We start from the raw sequence: 17218 nt of genomic DNA, 5'->3' as shown, positions 1-17218 counted from the left end.
GTCCAAATCTATTTTGTCCTAGGTTGCAATCGTAAACTTTTAAACACACAAAGTGGCTACAGTTTTCATGGAAGTCTTCGTCTGAAGCAGACTCGGTAACGAAAACTTTTGCTGCTCCAACTGGCCTTGTGATTCCGTCGGTGCTTATTAGCTGGAAACTAGTTCCATTCCGTTCAGTGGAGCTTATTTCCAACTGTATCTGGCTTTCATCGCTCGTTCTGTTCTTTCCTGCAAGATAAATCTGTAAAAGTAAAAAACCATATTACAGTTCGGTGGGGAAAGACGGAACCCTCCTAACTCCATATGAACAACAATGAAATTCCCAGGAAGAGCCCCAGAGCAGTTGGCAGCGCCATCCTCGCGGAACCTTCCAGGCGCACGTGCCTTACAACCGCCTTGTTGCCGAGAGCTCCACTTTCCCGGCGTGCCTCGCTTCTGCACCATAGAGTATCCGGAGCATGAGCGGCGCCAGCCCTTTCTGATGTCCTGCCCCTTCTGTGCCTCTGTTAGTGGCAGTCTTTGGAACGACGGCGAGTGCTCAACATGGCGGGCGTGGAGCAAGAGGCCGTCCCGGTGGAGGAGAAACACCTGAACGGAGAGCTGCTTTTGGAGCCCGAGGAAAGAGAGAGCGCCGGCGGGGCCGCCGCCGATGAAAACGCCAAGAAGAAACGCAAGAAGAAAAAGAAAAGCAAAGGAGGCGCAGTCGGTACGAGGGGACCTGGGCCGGGCAAGGCAAACTGGGCTGGGGAGGCCCGGCCGCCACGGGGAAGGGAAAAGTGGCCGAAGAAGGAACTTTTCCGAAAGCAAGGCGGAGTAGTCGCCCTGAATATGGGGAAGCGTGAGACCTGGGAAGCGTGACAGAAGAACGAAGGTGTTGGCCATATTAAGTTTGCATTCGAGTGGAGCAACAGGGGTACGACTGGCCGGGGAGCAGCCCTTGGGTTCCCGTGGAAAGGTGTTTGGGTGATACTGGACGATCTCTTTTCTTCGTTATTCCCCGGTGCCGTACCCGCTGCTGCTGCTGGAGAATAAAAAAAAAATGTTTTCGGAAAGTGGTGGCGGGGAGCATAAGTCATTTTGGTACTAATGGTGGGAATACCGCGATATATGAAATTTGCTGCGCGGTATTAAGGAGGATTTCTAGCATAAGAAATCTTGTCTCGGCAATGGCATCTTTCCGCTGTTCTGTAAAAAAACAGGACTTGTGACCTGGATTGAGGGAGAGATATTTTATTTAAAAAATTAAGCACAGTCTTTACAGAGATAAGGAGAAATTGTATTTAATAGAATCCATTTAATATATTTTTCAAGAGGTGACTGATCTTTTAGATGAGAGAAAGTCTAAATAAGTTGAGCAGTAGGGATAAAAGGAATTAACTATTACAAAATGGCACTAAGCTGTATGATTGTCATTGTTTAGAAAAATAAAATATAGTAATGATTGTGGAGATAGAAAGTATAAATGGGTTTAAACTTCCAGTAGAAGAGTTTAATTTAAGAGTGAAGAATAGATTTGAATATATAGTTGTGCTTTCTAAATGTGTAGTTTTTAATTTAATATGAAGAATTATAGACCTGAGGAAAAGACGTAGGATCACTGATATTTGGGAGCTTGACATTCGTGTTAACTTATTGGTTTATTTTGCAAATAGGACAACAAGAGACTGAAAAAGAGTTAGAGGCAACACTTGATGAGGTAGCAAACCAACTAGATAAACAAACACTGGAAGAAAAGGATAAAGATGATGATGATGAAGGTAAATATTCATGTGACTTTGTGCTAGAAGTATTTCTAGAATAAGAGTTTACTAGAATGGAGAACTGAAATTCATGTTGAAACTGTCTTATATAGATTATAGTAAAAATGGTTTGGTTTCACATAGTCTTCAGCTATAGTCTTTAACAATATTTATTGAATAAATAATGTTTCCAAGGATCTTTGGATTGCAGTAGGTTAGAAATGTCAAAAATAAATAGGTTGATATATCATGCTAATTCTGATTTTCAATCTTCTATCAATCTTGTAGATTGATAGAAGAGTATCAAAAGCAAACAAGCCATGTGATATATATATATATAGGAACAGTATTATCTCTCTTTGATTATATATATATATGATTGGGAGAAACAGACTAATATAAATATCACATTTGTTTTCAGCCTGTTACATGGAGCATATCAATAATCAATATTAATATTAAACTAGTATGCTACCAATGACTCTGGGTGGTGCACAACAATTTTTTTTAACCAAGGTTTTATTTATGTATTAATACTGTAAGATACAGAAAGTAGTGGGGAAGATAGGGGAAGGAAAAGGGAAGGAAAAAGTGAGAACAAAAGGGGGGGAGGCAACTTCCAATTTTCTCTGGTGCAGTAGAATAAAAAAATAACATCAAAATTTAACTTTTTACTTTACATAATAGTTTAAACTAGCCATTTCTATAACAACAAACCTGTGTAATCAGTAAAATGCAATATCAAAATTTCATTTTTTTCACCTCAACCACAAAGTCCCAAAGTGGCTTCCAAGTAGAAACAAAGTAGTTGTTTTTGTCTTCAATTAAAGCAGTCAGTTTAGCCATCAGCTTCTGCAGCTGTTCATCCATTGTGGAAATCAGATTGTCCTTCCATTTTTTAATTTATAAATTTTAGCAATAATATGTTCATGACTACCACACAGTAGGATTTCCAAAACCAAAACTCTTTTTGTCTGCTTTAAATTGTAAATATTTAAACCAATGGCAGACATGTCCTTCTGATTCTAACTCCTTAGACTTAAGGATAGGATCACCAGAGTTAAAAGATATTATTTGACCATATGTCCACCAGTCGTTTGATGATGCACAATTAAACAGTAGGCTAACTAGTTTAAAGTACAATGTAAACACCTGAAAGAGTAGATGACATGTAAGTTCAAACAGTTTCACTGATTCAAATATAGTGGTATCCACAGCTTTTATTCTCAATAAAAGCAAGGGTTCATTGCCCACTTGGCTGCCATACACATAATTAACGTTATTTTGTACAGTTCTTTGTGCTGCCTGAACTTGGTTGTTTACATGTCAACATTGCACATGTTTCATTATTCAACTAGCTGTCCAGAGTCATTTAGGAGAGATGCCTAGTATAGAAATGCAACGAATAAGTAAATAAACTAGGTAACATAATAGATGCGACTAACTGGGATTTGCTGCCTGTTTATATATGCAGTATCTTGCCCTGCCAATTTTGTTCGGAATGTAGTTTCCTATTTGGTAGTTCCTTGATTAGAATATTGTTTTCTGCTTGATTGTTTTTCTGGTGTTGATCCCTGTTTATTGCAGTGTTGACTGCTGGAGACGATGTGTTCTCTGTCTAATCTTAGACTAAGCCAAATCTAAAAATGCTAGGGAATTTCTGGAAGCTTGGCATTTAGCCAAATCTGCCATGGGTAGACACATGAGAATAAAGAGATGATTTTAAAAAATCTAGGAAAGCAACAAAAAGATTTAAATGGACAAAATCATAGATTCCAAATCATTTTTTTTCTGATGGAGAAAAAATGGGAAGTGGGAGCTCAGTGTGCCTTTTTTCTAGTTTGCTTCAAAGAAGCTGGGATATCCCCCTTAGGAAAAGGATATGACCAGTCTTGAAAACTGTCAAAATCTGACCAGAGGGAGCACTCTGCCAGTTGCAGGACTGCTTTGAGACTACCAAGTGGAGTATATTTGAACATTTGGAGCTGCAAGAATTCACTGACACTGTACTCTCATACATTAAAACATGCACAGACAATGTAACAGTGAATAAGTGCATTAGAGTTTACAGTAATCGTAAACACTGGATGTCAGCAGAGGTACAATCACTTCTGAGAGCCTGAAACTCCACCTTCAAGCCAGGAAATGAAGACAAATACAGTGAAGCCAGGGCAAACTTGAGAAGAGGCATTAAGGCGGCTAAACAGAAATACAAACAAAAGGAAGATAATAACTCAAGACAGGTGTGGCAGGGGCTACAACACCTAACCAACTATAAGGGCAATACAAAAAAAATAGCTAATAGAGGAGCTAAATAGCTTCTTCACCTGCTTTGAGGTCAAAAGATCAGTCTCCGTGGCTCTAGCCCAAAGGCCCCCTGATCTCCAGCCACTCACCCTGGATGAACATCAAGTGAGAGCTGAGCTGGAGGCTGTAAATCTCAACAAAGCTGCAGGTCTAGACGGGGTGTTGGGGAAAGTGGTAAAAACCTGTGCTGACCAATTAACAGGGGTCCTGACAAGGATTTTTAACCTCTCCCTGCAACAAGCTAGAGTCCCATCATGCTTGAAAGCAGCCACAATTATCCCAGTTCCGAAGAAAGCAGTCATAAAAAGCTTGAATGACTAAAGACCCATTGCACTGGTCTATAGTGATGAAGTGCTTTGAGAGACTGGTCCTACAACACCTCAGGTCCTGTCTTCCAACAAATTTGATCAACACCAGTTTGCTTATAGAAGCAACAGGTCGACAGGGGACGTCATCACCATTGCTCTACATATTGCACTGAGCCACCTTGAGAAATCTGGGAATTGTGTCAGAATGCTTTTTATAGACTATAGCTCGACCTTTAACATCATCTTACCAGGAATTCTCATTGAAAAGTTAACTGACCTGAATTTCCCTCCCCTCACTTGTGAATGGATCAAAGACTTCCTGACGGATCATCCACAAACAGTAAGGGTTGGGTCCTTTACATCTTCCATGCTGAAGCTCAGCACAGGCTCCCCTCAGGGCTGTGTGCTCAGCCCGTACCTGTACTCGCTGTATACATATGACTGCATATCATCTGATCCATCCAACATCATAATAAAGTTTGCAGACGACACAACAGTGCTGGGTCTCATAACTGGAGGGGACGAATTAGCATACAGGGAAGAAGTCCAGAAGGCATCCACATGGTACTCAAGAAACAACTTACATCTAAATACTAATAAGACAAAGGAGATGGTGCTAGATTTCCAGAAGCACAGAGAGGAACCTGCCCCGTTGTATATCAAGGGAGGCTGTGTGGAGAGGGTTTCCTCTTTTAAATTATTGGGAGTGCTTATTAGTCAAGATCTCACCTGGAAAAACAACACGTCTCTGGTGATTGGAAAGGCCTAACAGAGACTCAGGATTCCTTAGAATCCTGAGAAAAAATCAGGTGGAACAACGGCTGATGGACCTCTTTCTATTGGTCCATCATAGAAAGTGTTCTCATATATTGTATTACGGTATGGTATGCTGGTTTAACAGCTGCGGACAGGAAGGCATTACAGAGAGTGATCAATTCGGCACAAGAAACCATTGGTTGCCCTCTAACATTACTGGATGACATCGCCAGATCTCGCTGCTTTAGCAGAGTAAGGAAGATACTCAGAGATGATTTACACCCTGGTCAGTGTCTCTTTGCACTTCTACCACACAGGCAGAAGACATCAAAGTATAGCCAGCCAAACAAACAGGTTTAAAGGTAGTTTCTATCCTTGGGCTGTGAGACTTTTAAATACAACCACAATCACTCCATGCACAGTTTTTTTTCTTTTTCTTTCTTTTTTCGTTTCTGTTATAATTTTGCATCAGTGAGGTTAAAACCAATTTCGTTGTATTTAAGTACAATGACAATAAAGATTATACTTAAAGTTATACTTATATAAATAAAAGAAATTATGATTGTGTATGTTCTAGTGCACAATATCAGCAGTATTTGTGATAAAACATTGCCATAACTTTATCATCAAATTAATCTTCTGGAAGAAAATAACTCTGAATGTCTAAATGTTATTTTCTTAGGACATTTTCAGTATTTAATATTTTATCTGATTTGTGTAGATGGTGAAGGAGACGGTGATAGTGCAGCAGGAAAGAAAAAGAAGAAAAAAAAGAAAAAGAAAGGACGTAGGTGTTGGTTAAACATTGACCATAATTTTGTTTGTCTTATTTCCATGTAATGTTTGTGAAATACTTCTTTATTCTGAATAAAAGCAATGGTTCATTGTTTAGTTGGCTGCCATATAGCATTGGCAAACTCTTGAGCAACATTCTTAAGTATTGGATTTGCCCTTGTTGATCGATGAAAGAATGCTGATCTTCCATTTTAATTAAAATGTAGTATCAATACAATATAATATCTTGATTTCATCTTCTATGGATGCTTGCACAAATTTGGATTCTGAGATTAAATATACTATATTAGGTACTTAATTATTTCTTTAAAATTTTCCTAGTAGCAGTAAATCTGTTGTGTCGATATCTGTGACACAAGGCATTTAATAGATGCTTTAAAATATTTATAAAATAATATATGTACAAACAGAAAATGACTACAGGTAATCCTTACTTAGTGACCATTTAAATTGTGGTATGATGGTGGTATAATGGTACTTAAAGGGGGGATTTATAATTGTTTCTCATTGCTGTAGCTGATGCAGCATCCTGTGGTCACTTGATAACAGTTATGATTTCACTTAATGATGTCTCAAAGATGCTTTTTCAAAAGGCAACTGGACTTTCTTTATTTTGCTTGAAGACATTTTACTTCTCATCCAAGAAACCTCTTCAGTTCTGACTAAATGGTGGAGAATGGAAGGATTTATATTCCTTGCAGAAATCTTTCCATTCTCCACTATCCAGTTAGAACTGGACAAGTGAAATGTCTTCAAGCAAAATAAAGAAAGTCCAGTTGTATTTTGAAAATGCACTTTTGGGACAACCATGACCTGGATAACTGAGAATCTCTATAGACATTCACTTAAGTGATGGAGTTTCTTCTCCAAATTACTGTTATTAACTGAGTTCTACCTATATAGCATTATACAGCATGCAAGTATTTTGTGGAGGAGCGTTCTCCATTAATAATCCTTATACAGATAACCCAGTTTTTCTCTGTGAAATACAAATTTCACAGAGTAAGTAAGATTAAAGGCACTAAAAGCTAAAGAGCTTTAGTGTCTCTGTGTGTGCATACATAAATACCCAGATATTCACAATTATTTTATTCTTAACAAAATAGGCTTAATTCTTTATGTGTAGTGTAGATTCTTTCCTAGAGGCATGTGAAATATATGTTGATATCATTTTAAAGAAAGTCACATGGTATCGATAAGACCAGTTTATCTAAAACTGACCAATAAAAGCACTGGGGGAATTCTGAGAATTGTTTATTTAATATATATTCTGTTTTTGTCTGAAACTCAGACAATAAGCAAGGATTATTTTAAAAAGAAATATCTCTTGACAATATTTTTTTTATTCTAAGACGGGCTCAAGGTCTCTTTTTCCAACAGCAAAGGTGCAGACAGATCCCCCATCTATTCCAATATGTGACTTGTTTCCTAGTGGAATATTTCCAAAAGGAGAGGAATGCGAATATCCAGCAACGCAAGATGGGTATGTGTCTTAATTTGTCTTTTTCAATTTAGGGTTCAAGACACTAATAATGTAATTGATAGGATATTACTTTTGAAGACTCATCTACACTTCAAATATTTTATTTTGCATGTTATAATATAGCTGGGCAACGAATATGTTTAGCATGCACATACTATGCAAAGCAGTTTGTTCGATTATACATAGCTTGTTTTATGAGTCCAAGAACTGTAAACACATGGCTGGGTCTATGTGAATGTAGCCTAGTCATGATGTAGTTAATAAACCATGATTCAGTATGTTCTATAAACCCAGTCATAATGTGAATGCAGTATTTTGATGTTTAAAGAGATACTTGATAGCTTAAAGAATTAATTGGCAATTTTTGTAGAATCATGGCAAAAAAACTATCAATGTCAATATTGAGTTGGATGAAAATATTTTGAAAAGTTACATATTTTAGTAGACTCCACTACCACCATCTGCACCCTTCCAACTCCAAATTGAAATTCATCTTATACTTGGTTTGGGTTTCACATTATGGTGACAAATATCTGACTTTTCTTTTCAATGTTAAAGGAGAACGGCTGCTTGGAGGACTACAAGTGATGAAAAGAGAGCACTAGATCAAGCGAATGAAGAGATCTGGAATGACTTCAGAGAGGCTGCTGAAGCACATAGACAAGTGAGGAAATATGTTATGAGCTGGATCAAGCCTGGAATGACCATGATTGAAATTTGGTAATAATAAAATATAGTAACATTTTTTAAAACAATGAAAGTCTAACATTTTAATTTAAAAGCAGATGGCATAGTATTTGACATTCTTGTGGGTTTAACTTTTAATTATTTTCACTGTACAAGCTTTGATGAATGCAGAAGGTTGGCATAATAATTCTATAAAGCAATGAAAACTGTTCTTCGTTTGTTCTGAATAATCAAATCTAGAGATATGCGATTATCAACAGTCTCCTAGTATTATGCAAAACTATTTAAAATACTGTGAAATATCTCTAGGTTTGCATAGCAAATCAAAGTTTGCATAGCATTTATACTTCTGAAACGAAATGTTAGTCTTACACAGTACTGTGTAATGCCTAGAAATAATGGATTACTAGAAACAGCTGAAACATGGCTTCTATACAGCTACCGTAAGTAAACATATGGAAACAAACCCTTTTATGTAATATAGATGTTTACTTTTTCTAGTGAAAAACTAGAAGATTGTTCACGGAAGTTGATACGAGAAAATGGCTTAAATGCTGGGCTTGCATTTCCCACGGGGTGTTCTCTGAATAATTGTGCAGCCCACTATACCCCCAATGCTGGAGATCCAACTGTTTTGCAGTATGATGATATCTGCAAGATAGATTTTGGAACACATATTAATGGTGAGTTCCTCTTTTTTTAAACACAATTCTATAATTTAGTTGAAAGCAAGTTATTTTACCTCCTTTGTATCTAATTTCAGGTCGTATCATTGACTGTGCTTTTACTGTCACATTCAATCCAAAATATGACAAGCTCTTACAAGCTGTAAAAGATGCAACTAATACTGGAATAAAGGTATACTCAGAAATAGTACAATTCTGTCCTTATCTACATACCCAAAACTGAAGATAAAAATAATTTTCATTTTCTCTTGTATATAAACAGTGTGCTGGAATAGATGTTCGCCTCTGTGATGTTGGTGAGGCTATCCAGGAAGTCATGGAATCTTATGAAGTTGAAATTGATGGCAAAACCTATCAAGGTGATTTATTTTCCAACTAATATGTATGGTTATCCTGATGAAATAAGGGACATGGTGGCTCAGTGGCTAAGACTGAGTGTCAGCGTTCCAAATATCATACAGAATGAAATCAGAGTTCAAGGCAGAGCTATCCTTAAAGTTCCAATTTAATAAGATAGACATGTTGGCACATCTGTGGAAAATCCCAAATCTGAAAACTTCCTGGGATTTCACCCAGTTGAAAGTTCATGATCTTATCCCCACACCCATAAATCCATCACATGGTCCAATCTTCTTCAGCCACGCTGGCATTTCCACCCGTCTAGTTCCAGTCAGATGCAGAGGTGCCGAGACAAAAGATGACCTTGGGCTTCTAGAAAAGAATGGCAACAACACATTCCACAATTCTACTCCTTTCTGTTCCCCCCTCCCAACTACTTCACTAATGAAAAAGCACAGTGAAATAAAAGAGTGTGTGGCAGGCCAAAGATCCTAAAAGGTATATAATTGCAGACCTGACACTGAGCTTGTCGATCAGAAAGGTTGGTAGTTTGGTGGTTTAAATCCCTAGCACCGTGTAATGGAGTGAGCTCCCGTTTACTTGTCTCAGCTTCTGCCAACCTAGAAGTTTGAAAGTATGTAAAAATGCAAGTAGAAAAATAGGAACCACCTTTGGTGAGATGGTAATAGTGTTCCGTGCACCTTTGGTATTTAGTCATGCCGGCCACATAACCACGGAGATGTTTTCGGACAGCACTGGCTCTTCAGCTTTGAAACAGATGAGCATTGCCCCCTAGAGTTGGGAACAACTAGCACATATGTGCGAGGGGAACCTTTACTGTTACCTATCCTGATGAAAACTTGCTTATGTATATATTATATTTACAATAAAAAATACTTTGAAGTTGGTTTTTAAAACAATATATTCTAAATTCTGAATATTGAGTTTTTAAAATGGTCTATTTCAGAAGGTATAATTTGTCTAATTATTAAATATATGTAAATCAGCTAAACCTAACAAGATTTAAGTTGCATTTGTAAATCTAAAAACTTATGAAAATGCACAAAGTCTATTAAATCTCACATTTCCTGTGTTGTTTTACACTGCCCTCTTACATGCATATATTTATCTTAGAATTTTGCATTTTATGTAGTGAAACCTATTCGGAATCTGAATGGGCACTCCATTGGGCCATACAGGATACACGCAGGCAAAACTGTTCCCATTGTGAAAGGAGGAGAAGCAACAAGAATGGAAGTAAGTATAGATACAGTCTGATCCTATACATGCTTACTTGGAGGTCCCATTGATTTCAATATTTTTAACTTCCACTAATGTTTTGACCAGCAGGGATTTTGTAAAAATGTCACGGATGCGATTACAAAACACTGCTATTGGAATGTAAACTGGGTGCCAAGTGGTGCAATCAGTCATAAGACCCATAGTGCAGAAAAGCAAATTAAGGAAACCAAATATGGATGGACTGGGTTGAAAAAAAATTCTGGTCAGTGGGATGTCAAAAAAATTAATTATGTTCTTGTTCCACTGATCTTTTGTTATCTGTACAATAACAGCTCTTTAAAAAGAATTCCAAATTAATTATTCATATGATTAAATGTTGTTGTTCATCAAAATTAACAGTTTAGGATGTTGTGAGGTGGGTTAAAAAAAAGCCGAGGTGGCGCAGTGGTTAGAGTGCAGCACTGCAGGCTACTTCAGCTGACTGCAGTTCTGCAGTTCGGCTGTTCAAATCTCACCGGCTCAAGGTTGACTCAGCCTTCCATCCTTCCAAGGTGGGTAAAATGAGGACCCGGATTGTTGTTGGGGGCAATATGCTGACTCTGTAAACCGCTTAGAGAGGGCTGAAAGCCCTATGAAGCGGTATATAAGTCTAACTGCTATTGCTATTGCTATTAAAAATCTAATAAACATACAAAGCTGTATTAGTACTGTGCATTGATACTTGCTATTTTGCTGATGGATAGTCTTCCTGACATGAGGAATAAAATGATTACGTTTCTTCTTGATTAAAAGAGGCATATATTATGTGTAAACAGGATTATGGCCAGATTAATTTTGGAGGGGGTAGCCCAGTTGAGATTCATAATTTTTAAGGTATTGTATACATATATTAAATTCATATATGTTTGTTTTTAATAGGAAGGAGAAGTATATGCTATAGAAACCTTTGGTAGCACAGGAAAGGGGGTTGTTCATGATGATATGGAATGTTCTCATTATATGAAGAACTTTGATGTTGGACATGTGCCAATAAGGTTAGTGCTGATTTTACTGCATTATATGAAAATGTAACTTTAAGTATGCTTACATTACGGGTAAGTAAGATTTAAAGCTTTAAAAGTGTGGTAAGAACCTAGTGCTTATATGAAACATAGTTTTGGTTCTCTTGTTAAACATCGAAAAATATAAGTTGTGTCTATTTCTCTGAGCAGATGGGAACATCTTTACTAATAAAACAATATAACAATGCACTTTCAAATGAATAATAAAAAGTAGGAAGATTATCATCAAAAAGTGCTTTACTGGCATTGGCATATTAAAAGCAGATATCTCTGCCAAATGAAAAGTTCATGGGATAAGCAAAAAAAAAATGGTATAAGCAATCTTTGAAGATGAATTTAGAGGTCATATTTCAAAGTTACACCTAGCTTCTTTGGCATGGTTTGGGTCTTGCTAGATCTGAAAATGTTGAGTTCCTCTGGCACTTTACCATTTTGTGGCTTGGATCTATTGATGGATAAAGCAAGAGGAAAAATTAGATTTGGATAAATTAGAAATCGGTATACCAATGTAATATTTGCACTTCAATTAAATTAGTGTCCTAATTTTGTGCCTTGGTGTTATTTTAATATCACGAATAGCTTCAGTTGTTTATTTGCTAGCATTTTTATTATGCTTAACCTGATAGACTCTGAGTAGTTAATATTCAGCTCATAAAGGAATCATAATGACCTGTCATCACAGTAATAATAGAATAAGGGCAATGACATATGAAGTACCATATTTTTCAGAATATAAGATGCACCGGAGTATAAGAAGCACCAAGATTTTGAAGAGACAATTTTTTTAAAAAAGGGTTTTGCACTCTGCCCCCTTCACCAAAATGGCCGTGCATAGCCTTTAGGAGGCTTGTAGAGTGCTCCTGGGGACCGGGGGTCAAAATTAAGCAAAAAACTGTCCATTTTTTGCTCATTTCTGCCCTCCCCAGCCCCCAGGAGGACTCTGAAAGCCTTCTAAAGGCTATGCACGGCTATTTTGGTGAAGGTGGCGGGGGTTCGGGAGGCAAAAAATGCTGTACTCAGTGTATAAGATGCACCCAGATTTTCAGCCTCTTTTTTGAGGGAAAAAGATGTGTCTTATACTCCGAAAAATATGGTAGTAAGGACTTTCATGTTAGGGCCAATATGGATTTCAGTAGTTGCATATTAAGGATGGGATGGTTATTGAAAAGGCTTCATCCCAAATCCTAAGAAATGTATCCCATCACTAAAGAAATGTGTCGCATCACTAAAATTCACCATGATTAATAGATGTTTTTCTGAATGGAAATAAAGCCAATATACCAAATAAAGCTGCACTGTACTTCCTAAATTTGCTCATTACCATATTCTTTGACCACAATCTTGTAAAAACGCTCTTAGGCAGTTTTAACCTGCTAATCTTGCTGTAGTTTTTGCATTCACTCTTACTACTTTTCGCTTTGTATAATTGGCATTATTTCCAATTGCCAAGCAAGTTTTCACACACAAAGAATTTGCCCAGTCATACTCAAAGCAATCCACATCTACATAATCTCTCATCTTAATTTTTTGCAGGAGTCCTTATGTAATTTTACTTATCTGCAAACTATCATTCCCCCAAGATTCCTTGTTCATGCTTCCCATTTGTGTAGTTCCATATGATTCTGTAAAACAATTGTTTTAATCATTCCTAGAATCTTTCATGTCCTTTTTCATTACATCTACCGTATATACTTGAGTATAAGCCGAGTTTTTCAGCCCACTTTTTGGGCTGAAAAAAGCCGCCTCGGCTTATACTCGAGTCTACAACTGGATCCGGCAGTGCTGTTGCCTGTTGGAGGAGGAGGAGGCGAACCAGCCTGCCACCGCCGGCCACCGCCACCCCGCCGCTCTTCCCGCCCCCTTCCAAGCCCCACAGTCCAGCGGACGCAGTAGAAGCAGCCCCGGGGCTCCGCTGCCGCTCCCTGCATTTTGTGGACGGGGTCTCGCAGGAAGGAATCCCCTCTCCAAGGGATCCCTGTCCAGAAAATGCGGGGAGCGGCAGCGGAGCCCTGGGGCTGCTTCTGCTCCATCCGCTCCTCTCTGCTCTCCTGTCGCCAGCTGGTGGGGCTGACCCTGATCCATAAACACTGCCGAATTCAGCCTCGGATCTTTGTCCGGACCTCTTTCTGGTCCGCCTCTGAAGTCCATATTCTCCATAGTCTCTCGAACTGCTCCCCCCCACCTCCAGTTTCTTCCTAGTTTGATCCCACGCGCCGCTGACCTAGGAACCGCATACCTCCCAGCAGTTTTTTCAGGCTGCTCCCAGATGGGACGGGAGGGGGATTGTATTAGCCAAAGGGGGGAAAGCGAGCGAGCGAGCGAAGCAGTGGGAGGGGGAAAGGATCCCTGTGAAGCCCTGCGGCCAAGGAGCGCTGCCTGCTTTTAAAGAAAACCTGGAAGGGGAAGAGGGCGGGTTTTTTCCCCCTCCCTTTTTCTTTTCATTCCCGTGGCTCAGCCTCTCCTTTCCTTGGGGCCGCTGACCTAGGAACCGCATACCAGCAGTTTTTTCAGGCTGCTCCCAGATGGGAAGGGAGGGGGATTGTAAACCCCTTCCACACTCTGGCTCCTTTTCTTTCCTCCAGAGTTCGGGCTCTCTTTCTTTCTTTCTTTGAAAGAGAAGCCCAAATTAGCCAAAGGGGGGAAAGCGAGCGAGCGAGCGAAGCAGTGGGAGGGGGAAAGGTCCCTGTGAAGCCCTGCGGCCAAGGAGCGCTGCCTGCTTTTAAAGAAAACCTGGAAGGGGAAGAGGGCGGGTTTTTTCCCCTCAGTTGTGAGGGCAATGCTGCTCGCGACTTTCCCCTAAATGTTGGAGAAAACTTTTCACCGCTGTCCTCCTCAGCTCATTTGGGAAGGACGATTGTAACAGGTTGAGATTTCCTTTCAAAACAAAACAAAACCAACCCCTCCCCCGGTCCCAATGTTTCAAACAACCCCCTTTCCTGCTGGGAAGAGCCCAGCCAACCCCCCCCCCCCGTCCCTTCCCATTCGAAAGGGAAGCTCGTATCACCTTCTAGAGAAAGTGGCAAATGCCCTCGGTGACTTCCTTGGTTTTTCTCCGGGCTCTGCTCTTCGGCATTGCCCTTGGGGAAAACTGCCGCGGTTTGTTTCCTTGAATATATTAACAGGCGCGTGGAAAGCAACTAAGCTAAGGAGCGTACGTAGTCCAGCCAAGCGAGTCTAGTTTCCTGGGGTCCCTTGCTCGCTCGCTTTCCCCCCTTTGGCTAATTTGGGCTTCTCTTTCAAAGAAAGAAAAAAAGAAAGAAAGAAAGAGAGCCTGAACTCTGGAAGAGGAGGAGCCAGGGTGTAGAAGGGGTTTACAATCCCCCTCCCTTCCCATCTGGGAGCAGCCTGAAAAACTGCTGCCGCGCCACGCCTGCGCCCCAAACAGAGCTGGGTCCAATCAGCCTTTTTCCCCCTTTTTATGCCCTGTCTCAGTGCTGCTTGCACTCTTGTATTTTCCCCTTCCTCTTACGTGCCCTCCTTGGTGCAGCGGGCTAACGCTGGTGAAAGGAGTGGGGTGGACACAACTGGTAAATTATAAACCACAGATTTTAATCCTATTTAATTTTTAATGGTATCAAATTTAGCTATAAAGAAGAGAGAAAGAAAGAGGGAGTGTGTGCACAGGAGTGTGGATTTTCTAAAAATCCCATTGAATCCAGAGGAGGGAAGAGAGAAACGACAGCTCTGATGGTGATGACTGCGAACTCAGTGATGATGACAATGTCTATGCTGATAACCTCACACTAGCTAATGCTGAAGCTCTGTTTGGACATACAGATGATGAGGAGGAATCCAGTTTTGAAGGATTTTAACTCTTATGTTTTAGCTTGGTTGCTGAATGAGCTAAGGTTTTTGTACATTTAAAGTTATTGTTGATACCATATTGTTTTTATTGACCCTCTTTTCCACTTACAGAGCTAGTTATTTATTTATAAATAAATAATATTTATTTATTTATTCAAAAACATTATTGGTATCTATTTTTATTTTTGAAATTTACCGGTAGCTGCTGCATTTCCCACCCTAGGCTTATACTCGAGTCAATAACTTTTCCAGCTTTTTGGGGTAAAATTGGGTGCCTCGGCTTATATTCGGGTCGGCTTATACTCGAGTATATACGGTATTTCTATTCTATAGGGACATTTGTTTCATTATTTTTCATTCATTCTACTCTTGCTATCATTTCTTTCATCCCCCCCCTAAATTGCTTTCTATGCCTGATATTGAAAACCACATACTGATAGGTTGCCCAGAGTAACTGATAGGGAATCAAATGCTGAATATCTGACCTGATTCTGTATAATAATTTCAATTTTCATTAATATCTGCTTTAAACTTACGCATTTTTTATTATTTCTTTTAGGCTTCCAAGAGCAAAACACTTGCTGAATGTTGTCAATGAAAATTTTGGTACTCTTGCCTTTTGCCGTAGATGGTTAGATCGTCTGGGAGAAAGTAAATACCTAATGGCACTGAAGAACCTATGTGACTTGGGTATAGTGGACCCATATCCTCCTCTATGTGATATTAAAGGCTCATACACAGCACAGTTTGAGCACACCATATTATTGCGTCCAATGTGCAAAGAAGTTGTCAGCAGAGGAGATGACTATTGAAATTTCAAAGCCATTACCTCACTTATGTACTCTGTTGGAACATGTTATGCCAGAATAAATTTGCAGTCTGTTTTAACAGTCAACTCAATGTGATAACTTTCCATGTTCAGAAGAAAAGAATTTAATCAAAGGCAAGTTCTCTAATGTAACTAAGGAAAAAAAAACAGCTACTGGGGCTTCTAGAATATTTCAGATTACTTTTATATTTTTCTTTTGTGAGAAATATGCTACAAAGTGTTATTTTTAGTTTAGAATGAGTTATACATATTGTTTGAAATATTTCTGAAAATATGTTTTTCAGGTATTTATATTACCATATTCTTACTTGAATGCTTTGAATGATCACAAATAATTTCTGCACCTAAACTGTCTTTGCTGTTGCCTTTTAAACTGCCTGGAATGCATTTTGTAAAATTAATAAATCAATAAATCATAAATTCAAATAGTTTTTAAAAGTGTCACAATCCAAGGCAGTAACACACTGGAAAGTCTCTCCCATTAACCCACCTCTATTAGAAAAAGTTTCCAGTGTAAGCACAGCAAGCAAATACAAAGCAGTTTTCAGTTGCATTGTGTACATGTTTATTTTGCTTCATTATTTTGCTTTGAATCAAATTACTGGTTTTTTTTTTTTTGATATGCTTTATAATAGAATGGGCTAGGACTGACCATTTTTCTTGCATTGAAATGCTGCACTTTTTTAACCTTACAAGGGCTTTCAGAGAAGTAAACCGTGAATCATGATGGGCTGATGTAGAATTTGAGGGAATTTTGCAGCTGCTTGACTTGGTTGCAAAATTAAGCAGCAGTGAAGGCAACATATGGTAAATCCAAGGCCGTACTGTAGACTTTGAATTTTTTAAAATCCAATGTAAATGCTTCTATAGTATTTTTAGAAAATTGCAGTGGTGTGCAGTATAGAGAATTGCAATGGTGTATCCATGAAGCCACCTGTAATCAAACTCAAAGGCCATTTCACTTTTTTTGGCAACATATTGCTCATTAAAAAGTACAGTGTGAGCTCCCTCTCAAATTCCAAGTGTGGGATCTACTCACTTGGTGAATTCTGGAGCCTACCACTGAAATAAGCTAGTACGTTTATTCTCTGCCATTCCTGTATAATAAACACTAGTGTTCATATAAGCCTGTCTTATAACAGGCTATTTCTACTAACTACATGTGAGCTTCTATATTTTTAA

The 17218-nt window shown here is 38.8% G+C and overlaps 1 protein-coding gene across 3 annotated transcripts; it reads left to right on the top strand.

The window, feature by feature from the left end:
• The first annotated feature begins 499 nt into the window (after positions 1-499).
• On the top strand, positions 500-16462 carry METAP2 (methionyl aminopeptidase 2). 3 transcript variants are annotated; one of them, XR_015697741.1, is made up of 12 exons: positions 500-706; positions 1653-1757; positions 5832-5897; positions 7286-7388; positions 7947-8108; positions 8577-8758; positions 8839-8933; positions 9024-9120; positions 10254-10357; positions 10451-10604; positions 11261-11376; positions 15767-16004. XR_015697741.1 is itself a non-coding variant. In XM_087723340.1 (11 exons), the coding sequence occupies exons 1-11, from the start codon at positions 544-546 to the stop codon at positions 16017-16019; spliced, it is 1446 nt and encodes a 481-aa protein (XP_087579466.1). In that variant the 5' UTR covers positions 502-543; the 3' UTR covers positions 16020-16462. The 3 variants fall into 3 exon arrangements, 1 of the variants encoding a protein (XP_087579466.1); XR_015697740.1 differs by having other exon boundaries at positions 10448-10604; XM_087723340.1 differs by lacking the exon at positions 10451-10604 and having other exon boundaries at positions 502-706; positions 15767-16462.
• Positions 16463-17218: the final 756 nt, after the last annotated feature.

Source organism: Thamnophis sirtalis, unplaced genomic scaffold (assembly GCF_051295495.1).
Source record: "Thamnophis sirtalis isolate CommonGarterSnake01/CBP01778 unplaced genomic scaffold, rThaSir2_p1.2 scaffold_9, whole genome shotgun sequence".
NCBI classification, from domain to species: domain Eukaryota; kingdom Metazoa; phylum Chordata; class Lepidosauria; order Squamata; family Natricidae; genus Thamnophis; species Thamnophis sirtalis.
This window is presented reverse-complemented; position numbering and strand designations above follow the sequence as displayed.